Below are 16,966 nucleotides of genomic sequence, written 5' to 3'. Positions count from 1 at the left end.
CTGCAATCCCTACTTGCAGACACTTGGGAGGATGACATTTCTTGGCCTTCTTGAGGTTGGGGAGGACCAGGTGAATCATTCTAGCCAAGATTGTAAGTAGAACTGATGGAGTCATTTCCAGGCAAAGACATTTGAAATGTCCAGGGCCCAGTTTTCTTCTGCCACAGAAAAGGGGAACGTTCCTGATAGCAGCTATTCCATTCAGCCTGGGCTCTGGGGTGAAGATAATAAAAAGCAAGGCCCTACCCGATCTTGATGGGCAAAGAGCATAAGAAAAAAAAAAATTGTTGCTCCACAGTATTACCTTATCTACCATATAACTTTGCAGCAATTTAGACACTTCAAAGGAATGCATAGTGACACATCAACATTTTACATCAACATTTTATAGTTACTATGAATAAATGTTATCAGTGGTAAATTCCAAGAGCTGGGAATAGTAAATTTGAGTTACTATGTGCTCTTAGCTAAACTAAGGGAAGAATAATAATAGTATGTGACATTTCTTAAGCAATTAAAATGTGCCAGCATTGCTGTTAAGTCCTTTATCTACATTAATTCATTCTGTACAATGAAGGTGAATTTCACGAAACCATCTCCATGGAGTTACAAAGGACTGAATTAGTTTTCTAGCAAATAATCCTGAAATATTAATTGGGAGTTTCCCAGCACAAATAAGCTACTCTATCCTTAAATGATACATTCCTTATTTCAGACATTTCAATTTGAATTATGGAGATCTGAAGGCATGTTTAGAGCAGGCAAGAACCTGAAATATTTGATCCCAGAGCTGGCAATAATGAAGAAGAAAAGAGGGTTGTTAAAAATAGGCTTGTGTATATAACAATTTGGGGAAAATCTGATCATGGTAGTAGATATACCTTACCTACCATACTCCTGTGGGTGGAGGCTTCAAAGACCTTGCCTTCCATCATTAAGTACCTTCCAAGTCTTTTTCAGGCCTGCCATATGGGCCAAGAAACCAAACAGTTCTAAGAAATCCTAATTCCACTGGAATTGAGAACAATCCAAAATGATAGTGGTTATATAAGAGATTGGATTAAATATAATCTAGTATGATGGGTGCATATTTAAAGAAGAACTTGGAAGACAAAACTTTAAAACAATCACTTGAAGGAAAAGCTAGTTGTCAAAGGAAACAATTTACTGTATGAGACCAATTTCATGTGACCATAAGAAAGTCTGGAACAGCCCCTGAAAATTGGGGATTAAATGTGCACTTTGATTTTTTTTTGTTTGTTTCATTTAGAACAAGAGTAGTAACTCCTATCAACACTTCCTTTGTTCTTTCAAACTCGTTATTTCTTTCTGTGCCAATCTCTTCTAAAATACCCATCCATACTTCTATTATTCTTCTGCTGAAGTATAAGTCTGCATAAAAATAAGTTTTCTTAGTGACTGTGTCATAGACATTTTAGAAAATATAGAATAATTATCCCCGCTTCTCCACCCTCCTTAATTCATGTATAGACTTTGCTCTGTTGTAAATTAAGTGAAATAATCCTATCCCAAGAGGAAATTAGACTTTGCTAACAAACTGCTTAATTGGTTTATTCCGACTGTATCTTCTCAGTCCTGCTGGAAGTACTCAATAGATATCTGGAGGATAAATGAACAGCATTAAGGTTCCCAGTGGGTATCAATATATCAAATCAACTTCAGCCTTTCTTACCATAATTTTAAGTATTCAGACAAAAAAAATATAGAAGCTAATTTCCTTTTTTTTTTCCTTTTGAACATTTTATCTATTTATTTGACAGAAAGAGACACAGTGAGAGAGGGAACACAAGCAGGGCGAGTGGGAGAGGGAGAAGGCAGGCTTCCTGCCGAGCAGGGAGCCTGATGCAGGTCTTGATCTCAGGACCCCAGGATCATGACCTGTGCCAAAGGCAGACGTTTAACATCTGAGCTACCCAGGCACCCCTGAAGCAAATTTTCAACTGTTATGCCCCAATAATGGGTCCGTGACTAAAGGAGCGAGACTGATACAAAGTGAAGGTCAAGCAAAGCTTTATTTCACGCCAAGCATCAAGAATCTAACCCAATGTTCGGCGACGCACCTCTTACAAGAGAGGAGCGACCCTTCTCTGTTTCACAGACTAGTTTTTGAGGGCAAAGGCCATGCAGTCAGGCCTGGCCAGGCACAGGTGGCCAATGAGATTGTAACACACACAGGAAACTCCACAGTGATGCTAGGTGACCAACTGAGTTACAATTTACCCTAATAGACATTTGACCCAGCCTATCACCTTGGTTGGGATTGGCGCCCAAAAGGCTCCCAAAGGGCGCGGTCCATACTCCTTGATAACCAGGGAGACAGTATGCATACCCCCACCAATCGGATGTCTCCACCTGGCCTGACCCACCCCTGTATTTGAGCTATGTTACCTGAGGCTGGTTTCCAGGACTTGTCTCCAAGTAAATCCCTTGGGTGAAGGGGAGCCGGGACAGTTTAACTTTAATGAAAGCCACTTGCTAAATAGGTCCTTACACAACAAGTAGGAATTTCAGTTGAAGCCCAGCCCTGACTCTTGAGCTAGTCAGATTCCGTTTCACACTATGGAATGGTATAATTGAGTCTCATTTTAATATGCTCCTGTCTTTCTCCTTTACTCTGATTTTCTCTGGGTTACTCACTATGGCTGCATCAACTAAGCTGCTCACCCTAGTTCCCAGTCAAGCAAGGTAGGCAGTATTTAAACAGCTTTGGCTCCTCCTATAGGAGACCTTAGCTTTTAACCCACCTCCTAGCTCCAAGATACCAGAACTTAACTCTGGGCTCCCAAATCTCCCTTGGTACAACCAAAAAGAGGCCCAGAATTCTGGCTCCCAGGCTTGGTCTTCTGCTTTGGTTCTTGCTCTCGGTACCACTCTAGCCAATTCTCCTAGCTCGGCAATCCCTGACTCCCAGCCCAGTGGCTGCCTCTACCAGTCTGTTCACAATAAGAGAGTCCCTATCTCTGAATTCAGGCCCCTGTCCCAAAGCGCCAGAAGGACCGACCTCTTACATGACAACTGCCCACTTGCCTTCTCAATATCTGAGCCACATGCCCCCAGGAATCTGTGATCTACTGCTGGCGCAGGATCATAGCTGGATCTGTAACCGCTTGTTCAGCAAGCTGTAGCTCTTGATTTAACTTTATACTTGGGTCAGCTCTCTCAGTATCTGATGCACTACCTCAAGAAGATGTCTGGTAAGGTTACAACACATTCCCAACACCTGCCTTCATAATGCCCTGAGAAGCTATCATACTTGTCTAGTCTTAAGATAAAACCACTAGAATTCTGGGGCACCTGGGTGGCTCACTTGGTTAAGCACCTGCCTTCAGCTCAAGTCATGATCCCAGAGTCCTGGGATCAAGCCCCGCATCAGGCTCCCTGCTGAGCAGAGAGTCTGCTTCTCCTTCTCCCTCCCCTCACTGATGGTTCATTCTCTGTTCTCCACAATAAATAAATAAAATCTTTAAAAAAATTAAAACAAAACAAAAAAACCCACTAGAACTCTAGTTAATTTTTCCTAAGTTGTCTGTTTTCTAAGAATTAATACTAGGCCTTTGGTCATTTCAATTGATAAAATCATCCTTTTTACCCATGATGGCAACTCAAGATACTACCTAATGCTAAGGCATGTATTATAATTTCCTGGATCTATGTTGATTTTTATGATACTTGACAATATCTAGCTATATATTTAATAACTCTCTTCTTTAGATCTCTGAAATAACAAATAGCAATGAGATCATGAAATAAGAAGAAACGAATCTGAATCCCAACTCAGCCATTCCCTACGTATATATTACCTAAACAAGTAAAATGTGTAAGCTATGACTCGAGTTTCTCATTTACAAAACTGGGATAGAGACAACAGCAGACTGAATGGTGTGGGGGCACTAAATACAGTTCCTGGTATACAGTAAGCACTGAAAAGTTAGCAATCATCCAGCATCCATAGGATCTATATATGCTTACTTGTGATGTACTATCCTGGAGTATTAAAAGAAGGAAAATAACAGGATAAGCTTATTATAGTTAATAAAAGATGAAGGACAAGGTTGTTTAATGAGTATGAGTGACCTTGATGGGACAAAGGAAAGAAAGGGAAAAAGAAAGTGAGTACAAGAGGCAGGGCGAAGATCAGATCAATTGCAAATGGAGGGGCATTTACAGAGAAGAGCAGTATCTGTGGGCTTCTGCAAAAGGGGCCAAGGCTGTTGGTCTCCCTGGAGGGCAGGAGCTTCGGAACTGCTTTCTTTACCAGTATCCAGGGAGCCAGGAGAGGGGCCGCAGCCCTCAGCCAATGACATGGCAGAAAGAGCCTTACCCCACATATTCCTCTCTGAAAGTGGAAATGTCCACAGTCCTCTCTTGCCCAATTGTTCTCAACCCAAGGTATTCTCATCCTTAAACAAAACCAAACCATCCTTCAAACCTCTCTGCAAATATAACCTCCTCTAGAAAATCGTCCCCAGTTCTCACAGAGTGTGGTACTCCCATGACAACATGTATTTCTCTTGCTATTTTGCAAACCATACTACAGTTGTTTCCATTCCCATCCCAGCCAGCCGACAAGCTCCTTAACAGCAAACCTGGGACCTTTTCCAGACAGTACCTCCAGCTTTAAACATGGGACAGGCTGGCAGGAGGAAGAGAAGCCAGTAGGTACACAGTTCTAGGCAGAATCCCCAGGATTCATGAAACAGCCTAATCCTTTGGAGGACATGTCTCCCAGACTTTGAAAACCTGAGGAAAACCACAGACCCTCTCCCTAGAAAAAGGCACACATACACACACACACACACACACACACACACACACACAAAGAGACAAGGGAAAAATAAACCCTACAAGAGCCATAAGCTAAAAGTCATGAGATCTGGGTTCTACTCCCTTGTCCTGCCAAAAGCTCCAAGCTCTCAAACAAGTCACTTAATGTCCCAACTGGCAAAGTGAAGAAACTACCTTTTGCCCCTCAACTATCCTTCTTGAGATGTCTGTAATAAAAACTACACACGTATGCTATAAACATGGAAGAATTCTGAAATTAAAATTGTTATATAAGAGCGAATTATTGTTTATGATTGCCTCACAGCTTGATTCTTTCACAGCTATCTATTTTGCCAAAAAAACATGCTGTGAAAGAAATTGACTATTTACTACTACAGCTAAAAGAATTGTTGTTTTTTTCTAAAACCCCAAAGGCCCTGTAGTTTACATACCCAAGAGGGGTGAGCAGCACAACAAGCATAAAGAAGCAAAGATGAATAATCCAATTAATTCACATTCGCTCACACCATTGACTACAAATTCCTCTGATAACAATATGCTTTTGTACTAACAAACCTGTAATACAATTGGCCAGTATGCTTTGAGATGTTTATATCCTACATGTCAGGGATGCTTGAGAACAGTCTGAATATTCTCTTCTCTCTAGTTTGACCCTGTCACCAACAACTGTCACAGGTCTCCCCGCTTCAGAATGGGAAGCTGTGAAATACTCTTAACTAATGAGGCCTAAGGGATATACCTAATGGGCTTGCTTATATGAAAAGCAATTATCAGGCAGTCACTGTGAAGACCCTTAGGAGCTCCACAGAAAAGGAATAAGCAAGGAGCCCTTGCTTTCTGAAAGCTAAAGAGGGCTTCACTTCCCCTCATCTACTACCAGCAACTCAAAGGGTCCTCCTTGCCAGTCTAAGCCTCACTCTGTATCCACAGCAATCCCCACCCAAGAGGATGTTATCAATAAAGACGGGGCTCAGGATCCACTAGATCAAAATACATCTTCGTAGACCTGAGCAGATCCCATGGATTCTGAAAGCCTGAGGTTGTTGACACCCATTTCACTGGACCTCTGCCCCTCTACACCCTCAGAATGCATCAGCCTTTGCTCTAAACCAGGCACAGCTGGGAAATTTTGTTTTGTTTCACAAAAGTTGTCTATTGAATGTTTGCAATATGTGATATCTGCTATTTCACTCCTGATATTGGTGACTTGTGCCTTTTTACATTTTGTTAGTTGTACCAGAGGCTTATCAATTTATTGACTTTATCATAGAACCAGCATTTTCTTTTTTAAACTTTATTTTTTTTAAAACTATCCATCAAGATCATGAACATATCCATCACCCTCAAAGCTGCCTTGGGGCCCCGTGGTAATCCATCTCTCCTGCTCCTGCCCCAGGCAACCAATGATCTATCTGCCTTTTGTCCATACAAATTAGTCTGCATTTTCTAGAGTTTTATATAAATGGATTATACAGAGTGTATTCTTTTTTGCTTAGCTTCTTTCATCCATCATAATTTATTCTGAGATTCATCCATGTTGTTGCATATATCAGCAGTCCATTGATTTTTCTTTTTTAACTGCTGAGTTGTATTCATTGAATAGGTATAGCAAAATTGGTTTTCATGCTGATGGACATTTGGGCTATTTCCAGTTTGGGGCTATTCAAAAAAAAGGCAGCTATGAATGCATGTACAAACCTTTATGCGGACAAATGCCTTCATTTCCCTAAGGTACATATCCAGGAATAAAATGGCTGGATCATGATAAGGTATGTGCTTAACTTTTTAAGAAAATGCAAAACTGTGTTCCAAAGTGACTATATCAATTTTTAGTCCCACCAGCTGTGTATGAAGGTTCCAGTTGTTCCATATCCTTCTCAAGACTGGTTTTGGTCAATCATTTTAATGTTCGCCATTCTAGCAGTTTTATAGTTCTACCTTGTGCTTTTAATTTGTATTATTTGTATTTTCTTTTTTTTTTTTTTTTTAAGATTTTACTTATTTATTTGACAGAGAGAGAGAGGTCACAAGTAGGCAGAAAGGCAGGCGGCGGGGGAGGGGTGTGGGGGGAAGCAGGCTCCCCACTGAGCAGAGAGTCCGATGTGGGGCTCGATCCTAGGACCCTGATATCATGACCTGAGCCCAACGCAGATGCTTAATGACTGAGCCACCCAGGCACTCCTTAACTTGCATTTTCTTAATGACTGATTATGTCAAGCATCTTTCCTATGCTTATTTGCTATCCCTATATCTTATTTAGTAAAGTGTCTCTTCAAATCTTTAATACACTTTTAAATAGTTGTCTGTCACTGACTTAAAAGAGTTCTTTACAGTCTAGATAAAAGTCTTTGGTCAGATAAATGTTTTATAAATACTCTCTCCTAGTCTGTGGTTTGCCTTTTTGTAACAGTGTTTACTGAAGAGCAAAAGTTTGCAATTTTGATTAACTCAAATTTATTGATTTTTTTAATGTTTCATATTTAAGAAATATTTGTCAAATCTAAGATCACTAAAAATTTCCCCTCTTACAGAAAGTTCGTGCTTTTTACATAAACATTTACATCTATAATCCATTTCAAGTTAATTTCTGCAAATGGTACAAGGTAAGGGTCCAAGTTCACTGTTTTTCATATGACTACACAATTATAATAACATATTTGTTGAAAAGAGATCCTTTCCACACTTAATTACCTTGACACCTTTGTAGAAAGTCAATTAATCATATAGGTATAGATCTATTTCAAGACTCTCTATTCCGCTCTATTGATCTATATGTCTATCTTGACATTACCATACAATCTTGATTCCCAAAGCTTTATAGTAATTCTTGAAATCAGGCAATATGCGGCCTCCCATTTTGTTCTTCTTTGTTTTGGCTATCCTAGGCCCTTTGCACAACTATATAAATCTTATAACCAGCTTGTTAATTTCTATAAAGAAGCCTGCTATGATTTTCTTTGGGATTGTGCTTACTCTATAGATCAATCTGAATAGAAATGGCATCTTAACAATATTGAGTCTTTTAATTCAAGAGCATGGTATTTCTCACCATTTACTGAAGTTTTACATAATTTTTCCCAATGATGTTCATAGTTTTAGTGTACATGTCTTGTAATTGGTCAAAATTAAGTATATCATAATTTTGATCCTATTAAACAGATACTTCAATAAATTTTTTAATTTCTAATTTCCCATTGCTAATATATAGAAGTAAAATTGATTTTTTTAATATCAAATTTCTGTCCTTCAACCTTGGTAATCTCATTACTAGTTCTAGCAGCTTTTTGTCAATTCCTTAGGATTTTATAGGTAGAAAATCATATCATCTGAGAATAAAGAGAGTTTTACTTCTTCCTTTTCAATCTGAATGCTTTTTTTCTATTCTTTACTGTACTGGCTATAAATATCCAGTACAGTGTTGAATAAAAGGGATGAGAAGGGACATTCTTACCTTACCTCCTTCCCAATATTGGAGAGAAAGCATTTAGTCTTTTACCTTACTAAGAATGGTGTTAGTTTTAAGTATCTCTTAAGTGTTCTTTTGCCAGCCTGAGGAAATAAACTTTTATTCCTAGTTTGCTGTGAGTTTTTATTATGAATGGTTGTGGACTTTTGACAATTGTATTTTCTGCATCTATTAAAATGATGACATTGACTGAAAATGGTGTTTATTAATCTGTTAATACAGTGAATTTCATCAAATTGCTTTTCAAATAGTAAACCAACTTTGCATTCCTGTGATAAAACCAATTTGCTCATGTTGTGTTACCCTTTTCATATAATACATTGTTGGATTCTATCTGCTAATATTTTGTTGAGGACTTTTTCAACTATGTTTGTGAGGAGTACTGGTCTGTAGCTTTCTTCTCTTATACTGTCTTTTCCTAGTTTTGATATTAAGGCAATGCTGCCTTTATAGGATAAGTTGAAAAAGAGTTCTTGTATTGTTATATAGGAAAGTTGTTAAGAGATTAAATTATAACAATTCTTATTTAAAAAAAGGAAAAAAAGATTTCTTCCTCTTGCATTTTCTGAAATCATCTGCGTAGACTCAGGATTCTTTCTTTCTTAAATGTTTAGTAGATTTTATGAGTAATGAGCCATCTACGCCTCCATACATTCTCAACATCCCATTAACATGTCTGAAAAGAAATTAAAACTTAACATGGCCAAGCAGAACTCACAATTTTTGCACCCAAACATGCTTGTCCCTAATATTCCTCATTTTAATTAATGACATCATACTCACCTATTTTGCTTAAACCAGAATTTAATCCTTGTGTCCCCCCCTCTTTTACTCATCCTACTCCTCAAATCCATCTTCAAGTCCCATCAGCTCTACTTTCAAAATGTATCCCTACCTCTCCATCTTTACTGTTATGACCCAGTATATGTCTCCTAACTGGCCATGCCAACACATATTGCCCCCCACTACATTCCATTCTCCAAATAGCAGCCAGAGTGATTTTGGGCTAAATAACATCATGTCACTCTCAGGCTTAAAACTCCCATGTGGCCCTTAATCTCTTCTGCTTTAGATATTAACTGTAAACCAGAAAAACAATAAGCTGTGTTAATGTAGCCTGCCTATACGGACTGTAGAAACACTGTAAGAATTTCAGCAAAATCTTACATGCCTAACTAGCTCCAGTGACCTAGGAATTACAAAATCACAAACATAGGCCTCCTGGGAAAAAACACAACTTTGCTGTGTTGAGTCTCAAGGAGGCAGGTTTTTGTCTAGAAGCAAAGGCACCAAGGCATAAATAAGAATGCCGAAGTCCTAAGCTATCCTTCTACAACTTGACAACTACACCTTCACCTCCAAACTACTCTCATCTTCTCAGGCTTCCTGCCCAAAGCAAGAGTACATCTGATAATACCAGAAAAGGCTATGCTTGATGGGCTTATATACAAATGGGGTGGGGGCGCCTGGGTGGCTCATTTGGTTAAGCAACTGCCTTCAGTTCAGGTCGTGATCCTGGAGTCCCGACACACTCATGCTCTCTCTCATTCTCTCCCTCTCTAATAAATAAATAAAATCTTTTTAAAATACAAATGGGGTGAAAAACAAAGAAAATAATTCAACAAATTTATTTAATCATATGTTTGTTTTTTTAGCCATCCCTTGCCCAGCCAAGGTAGAAAGGATGCTGGGCAACTTGGCCTTGCTCTCTTTGAATCAACCTCATCTACCTCTGCAGAGCACCACAGGTGCTCCACTGTGTGCTCTCCATTCCTATTGTTTCCAACAAGTCAACACCTTACAGCTGCTCTGGTCAGCTCTAGACTCACCCAATTTGCTAATTACTCTTCTATTTCTATTCTACCCATTCTCACTCCTTAAGTCAAAGGAAACCACCATCTTTCTTGTTCCTTCTATGCATCATCTTCACTCTAATTCTGCCTCTTTACTCCTTCAAATGACCTCTAGGAATACTTCTTTAGTCTAACGAGGCCCTAATGCACTCTTCTTGTCTTCTTAGATCTCAATAACACTGTGCTACATGTGTTCCAGAAAAGAGGAAGTGGCCTAAATCAATCTACCTTCCTAGGACCTGGAACCAACCATTAGCTGTGCTTTTGGGAAATCAAGGGAGGATATAACCACAGCTGGAAGCAACTGGGGTGGGCTGGGGGATCAGGACTAGGATAACTGACTCTTATAAAATGCTCTGCACTTAACTTCACAGCATTAATCATAATTATCCTTAATCTGTGTGTGATTAATACCTGTCTCTTCTTACCTGCACTCCCCATCAGACTAAAAGCTCCATGAAGGCAAGAGCTATATCTCTCTTGATCATTATTAACATACCTACACCCTACAAATGCCCATTCTAAGTCAGTTACTCTAGCCCTATCAGATAAAAACAAATTTGTCTTGACAAAGCTCTGATATAAGGTAGTATTTCTCCTATTTTTGTAAAAGCTAGTAATAAAAACTGACATTGCTTGAACTGCTACCATGGGTCAGACACCATTTTTACATGAATTCTCATTTAATCTTCATGACAAACCCATGAAGTAGGTACTATAATTATTCCCATTTTATAGATGAGGGCTTTGAGGCACAGAGGGGTTATATAATTCACCCACGGTTATACAGATGAGTGGCAGAAATGGGATTCAAACTCAAGGAGCCTAGCCTAAAAACCCATTCTACTAATCCCTCCAGTACCTCTCAACTGAAGGCACTATATTCCTCAATACCAGTGAACTGAGACAAATAAAATAAAAGATCTGAAGAAATGCTATAAAGAAATACCCAGATTTGGACCCACAAGTTGCCAGTTCTACATGACAATTCAAAGAAACTGCTACTATAAATCATTCTAGTGCCTGACCTTTATTTAAAACCATAGTCAAAAACCACATTTTTCTTTGCAATTGACAGACATATATGGAGCCTGAAACCCAGGATATTTTCCAGTTAAAAACACTTTCTTCTGCCACCAGATCTCTGCTTTATAAAAAGAGAGGGTCTATTTTTGTCTGCCAAGGGAAGCCCAATCACCAAAGTGGAACCTACAGAACGAGGTACAAGTCGCCCAGGTTTTCCTGTAGAGGAAGCAAGAACATGTGAAGACTGCCACCATGCCCATGCCTTTGTCTTTTCAGTTCTCCCATCATTAAATGTGGGAAAGTAATACATGACAGAAGTTTGAATGTACCCTGTAAGCTTTTCTTCTATCCTAAAAATTATCAGAAATCAATGCAATGCATATGACAAGGAAGACAGATCACAGAGAGGGAGCAAGGAGAACAACTCAAATCATTAGATGTCTGCCCAGCAGATGCTTCGAAGTTCCAGGCACTGCATGGCCTGCTTCTGAGGCAACCACAGGACCAGAGGGGTCTGTGACTGCTCCAATTTATGATGTCTCATGGATGCACCATGAATAAAAAGGGCCTGAGAAAAGGTTATTATTAGAAAAGGAAAATTTAACTCACCTTCCATTGCTCTTCTGGAAGCAGCTTCACGACCACCAGATCCCCATTCAAGGCTCTATTACGAGCAACAACCCCATCGATAAAAATGTCTCGATCACCATCCTAGGTTGGAGAGAGAAAATAGTCAGCTTACCAAGACCTGGAACCAAATATTACTTCTTTGGTTTAAAAACTGTAGACTCTATTATAATCTGTCCGCGGGCTTAATAAGAACATTAAGAGGGAAATCAGTCTCTGGAACTAATAGAAATGGGGATGAACACATAAAAGCAGGTTAAAAGAATGTTAAAGAAATTTCAAAAACATAAGAGAAGATCTCCTACAGTCAAGCCAAAACCAAACAAAAATAAATAAAGCAAAAAACTGAGACTACATGCTTTCATAACTGAAATGAGAAAGGAGTAAGTTATCCTTCCTTGTTTTAAACAAAGCATGATGATACCTTTTCTACACTAACTGAATTTTTTTAAGTATCAAAGAAGGGTAAAACTTAGAAGGCTTGCAAGAAAACAGAACAACAAAATATAATTCCCTAAGAAAACCAGCTGCAAGGACAGGAGCAAGAACCAACTCCTGGATTTGAGTTCTCCAAGGAAGAAACCAGCAAAATCATAATCCTCCCACTGAGAAAATGACAGAGAAAGCAAACTACAGCTACTTATATAGAGATCTAAGTAGAAGGCAAAGAAGAAAAGGAAAGGGACATGAGATTCATGAAGCATTCTCACGCTCCTTCACTCTCTGACTGAGGAGCAGGGTGAACTCCCCACCATGAACACAAGGCATGGACACCTTTGTCCTCAATCACATGCTTATAAATAACCCAGGTTAGGAACAGTGTGGTCTCAGGATCCTTGGAGTCACAGAAAGACCAGGGGTGCCTGAATGAAGCAGAGGTCCCAGGCATCAGAGCAGGGAAGCCGGCTGCAATCACCAAGCCCAGGAGTGGGCTCTCAACTTGGGGTTGCCATAAACCCCGAACCACAGCACAGTTGGGTGACCCCTCCTGGAGCAGGGGCCCAGCAAGCAACAGAACCAGCAGGAGATTCCCCTTCCACCCCCAAGTGGAGCAGCATGTTTGTGAGCTGCAGCAGTCTGCAGGGTTTGGAGACTCTAAGGGGGGTCATGTGCCAGAGGCAGAAACTATCAGTCACAGGCTGGGTGAGCACAGGGTACCGAGAGAGACGGGGGAGCGACTGACTGCTTTTCCCTGCGGGCCCCCAAACTTTTGGATGCAGGAGATTGGGATGCTGCCATTTTCATCCTCATCCTCTAAAGCTAGGTGGAAACTCTTCAGGGAACAAAGCCACCATAGGGCAATCTGGAGCAGATTAACCTGCCCCCCTGGCAAGGCTGGTGCAATTCTGCCCGTGGCAGGACACCTGAAAATCAGCATAACAGCCCCTCCACCCCAGAAGACCAGCAAGAACACCAGCTAAGGCCAAGTTTACCTATCACAGAAAACTGCAAAACTCCAATACTCCAATGGGGAAAATAGAATACAGAATTCATGGTTTTTTCTTCAAGACTCTTTAGTCTTTCAATTTTAAATTTTTTCTCTTTCTTTTTTTTTTTTAAGACTTTATTTATTTATCAGAATGAGAGAGAGAGAAAGCACAACTGGGGGACTGGGAGGCAGAGGGAGAAGCAGGCCCCCTGAGAAGTGTATTATTAGAAATAACTGGGGCTCTGAGCAAGGAACCTGAAGGAGGATTCCATCCCAGGACCCTGGGATCATGAGTCGAAGGCAGACACCCCACCAACTGAGTCACCTAGGTATCCCTCTCTTTCCTTTTTCAGTGAATTTCTTATTTTGTCAATTTCTTTTTTAAAATGGTTTTTAATTTTCATTTTTACAGTTAAATTTTATCTTTTAATTTTAGTTGTGTGTGTGTGTGTATGTATGTATATATATATATATATATTTCATTTTGGGATACAGTTTCTTCTAATAAACAGACCAAAATACACCCAGAATCTAGTGTATGGCTCTATTCTTTTCACCTGTCTGATCATATTCTTTTTTGTTGTTATTGTTAAAGTCTTTCATGTTCATCTTTACAGTTACATTCTATCCTCTCAATGTATTTAATTTAATTTTTGTATGTATATAAGTTTTTCTTTCTTTATGGTTTCAAGATGTAGTTTCTTCTAACAAACCAACCAAAATACACTCAGGATTTACAGTATTGCTTTGTTCTGTTCACCTATCTGTTTATATCCCTTTTATGTGTTGGTGGGGGTGGAATCTTTTAATGTTCATTTTTACAATTACATTCTATCCTTTCATTGTATTTAATTTGTGCTCGCTTCGGCAGCACATATACTATCCTTTCATTGTATTTAATTTTATTTTTGTACATATTTAAGTTTTTCTTTCTTTACAACTTTGGCATCTAGTTTTCTAACAAACAGACCAAAATACATACAGGATCCAATGTATTGCTCTGTTTTGTCCACCTGTCTGATTATATTCTCTTTCTTTTTTTTTTTTCTTTTTTTTTTTTTTCCACTTCTGGGTCCCCTCCAATTTGTTTAGTGTCTATTTCTCTGGGGTCATTGTTGCCATTTTAGTATTTTTTTCTCTTATTCATCTATTCTTCTCTGAAGAGAATGACAAGATGGAAAAATTCACCATGTTGGAACTAGAGTTCAGAATAACAATTAAAAAGATACCAGCTGGGCTTGAAAAAAGCATAGAAGATACTAGAGGATCCCTTTCTGGAGAAATAAAAGAACTAAAATCTAATCAAGTCAAACTTTAAAAGGCTATTAATGAGGTGTAATAAAAAATGGAGGCTCAAACTGCTAGGATAAATGAGACAGAAGAGAGAATTAGTGATATAGAAGACCAAATAATGGAGAATAAAGAAGCTGAGAAAAAGAGAGATGAATAACTACTGGATCATAAGGGGAGAACTCAAGAGATAAGTGATACCATAAGACAAAAAAATATTAGAATGATACCCAAGAGGCACAGAAAACTCCCCTCAAAATCAATAAAAATAGGTCAACACCCAATATATAGTAGTGAAACTTACAAATCTCAGAGACAAAGAAAAAAATCCTGAAAGCAACTCGGGGATAAGAGATCTGTAAGCTACAAGGGTAGAAACACTAGACTGGCAGCACACCTATCCACAGAGACCTAGCAGGCCAGAAAGGACTGGCATGATATATTCAGGGTGCTAAATGAGAAAAATATGCAGTCAAGGATACTTTATCCAGCTAGGACGTCATTCATAATAGGAGTGATAAAAAGCTTCCAGGATAAACAAAAACTAAAAGAATTTGTGATGGCAAGAAATATTAAAAGGGTTCTCTAAAAGAGAGAGTCCACGAGTAACAGACCAGAAAGGAACAGAGATGATATACGGTAAGAGTCACCGTATAGGCAATAGAATGGCACTAAATTCAAATCTTTTAGTAGTTACCCTGAATGTAAATGGGCTAAATGCCCTAATCAAAAGACACAGGGTTTCAAATTGGATAAAAAAGCTGACTCATCGATATGATGGATGGAAAACAATTTATCATGCTAATGGACATCAAAAGAAAGCTGGTGTGGGGCACCTGGGTGGCTCAGTGGTTAAGCCTCTGCCTTCGGCTCTGGACATGATCTCAGGGTCCTGGGATCAAGTCCCACATCAGCCTCTCTGCTCGGCAGGGAGTCTGCTTCCTCCTCTCTCTATCTCACTCTCTCTCTCTCTCTCTGCTGCTTCTCTGCCTACTTGTGATCTGTCTCTGTCAAATAAATAAATAAATTCTTTAAAAAAAGAAAGAAAGAAAGAAAGAAAGCTGGTGTGGCAATCCTTGAATCAGTTAAATTAGATTTTAAACAAAAGACCATAACAAGGGATGAGGAAGGACACTATATCATAATTAAAGGGTCTACCCACCAAGAAGATCTAATAACTGTAAATATTTATGTCCCTAATGTACAAGCAGCCAATTAATAGCAAAATCAAAGAAACACATTGATAATAATATAGTAATAGTAGGGGACTTTAACACCTCCCTACCGCAATGGACAGATCATCTAAGCAGAAGATCAGCAAGGAAATAACAGCTTTGAATGACACATGGACCAGATGGGACTTCACAGATATATTCAGAACATTCCATCCCAAAGAAAAAGTATACACATTCTTCTCGAGTGCCAATGGAAAATGTTCATTTTTCTTGAAGGAAGTAATAGCAAACAGGATTAAAAAACCACCATTCAAAATTTTGTAGGTAGAGACACTTGGTATAGATAAGATTAAGTACTCACCAGACTACAGTTGATTACTGTAACATTTCAGTTAAAGTTAAAATTAGCATCCCAAATTCACCAAACCTGCCCTGCCAACACCAAAAATGGAACTTTAAACACTCAGCATTTTTTATAATTTCCAATTACAAAACATGAGAGAGGTTTTAGAACAGTTTTTCTGTTCAGTTTCCAACCTAACCATGGGCAGACAGCTGTGGCCTACACACATTGCCAAACCTGCCCCACCCTAGTCCCTGAGGGACCGCTACCATGTTAGCCACAAAGACAGAATCACTGCAGTTGGTCTCATGTTGAGCTTCTCGAAGGAATAAGGAAGAGGCAACCACCAAACAGAACGTGTACAACTGCAGGGTGGCACATGGTCATCAATCGCTACCTTCTGCAATTTATGTACCAAATGGGGCTCTCCAACTTCCCCGGAATGAAGAGAGAGCTGTTTGGAGGTCATCCCAACCCATGATCAAAACACATGGAATAAAATGCCTCTCTCATAAACAGGTACACCACCCCCAGACAGCTCAGAGATTTAAGATGATAAGGTACTGGTATTGCCACATTCCCATCCAAAGAAATCCAGAAGAGCAGGGCCGAGCTGAACCTCAGACAATACACCAATCTCCAGGTATTGTGTCACTCAGCTCTTAGTGGATTCACTCAGAAGCCCATACCTATTTAAGGAATCTCTTAAAGACCATAAACTTGGTAACAACTCAATATTAAAAGTTCAATTCATCACACTTAACTACTTTTAAAGGCTAAAGAGTTCAGCTCTTTATTTGAATGTCAAGACTAACTCTACCAGAAAAAAAGGAAAATGGATAATGAACCATCCTAGAGGAAACATAATGGGATCTGGGGGTAATCAACTAAATACTTAGGAAGTTTCCAAGCAGGGAGGACAAACAAGAGCATTCTCTATCGAGGGAATGG

The 16,966-nt window shown here is 39.3% G+C and overlaps 1 protein-coding gene across 6 annotated transcripts in view; it reads right to left on the bottom strand.

Moving 5' to 3' along the window:
* Positions 1-16,966, bottom strand: part of DIS3L2 (DIS3 like 3'-5' exoribonuclease 2) — a 366,495-nt gene that overhangs the window by 275,877 nt on the left and 73,652 nt on the right. For all 6 annotated transcript variants that reach the window (XM_045078897.1, XM_004773468.3, XM_045078901.1 and 3 more), the window contains one exon: positions 11,761-11,862. In XM_045078897.1, the coding sequence (XP_044934832.1) occupies positions 11,761-11,862 (102 nt within the window). Of the gene's footprint in view, positions 1-11,760; positions 11,863-16,966 lie in introns of those variants that run through there.

Source organism: Mustela putorius, unplaced genomic scaffold, assembly GCF_011764305.1.
Source record: "Mustela putorius furo isolate JIRA1106 unplaced genomic scaffold, ASM1176430v1.1 tig00000275_pilon_pilon_pilon, whole genome shotgun sequence".
Taxonomy (NCBI): domain Eukaryota; kingdom Metazoa; phylum Chordata; class Mammalia; order Carnivora; family Mustelidae; genus Mustela; species Mustela putorius.
Note: the sequence above shows the minus strand (reverse complement) of the source record. Positions and strands in the feature narration are given on the sequence as shown.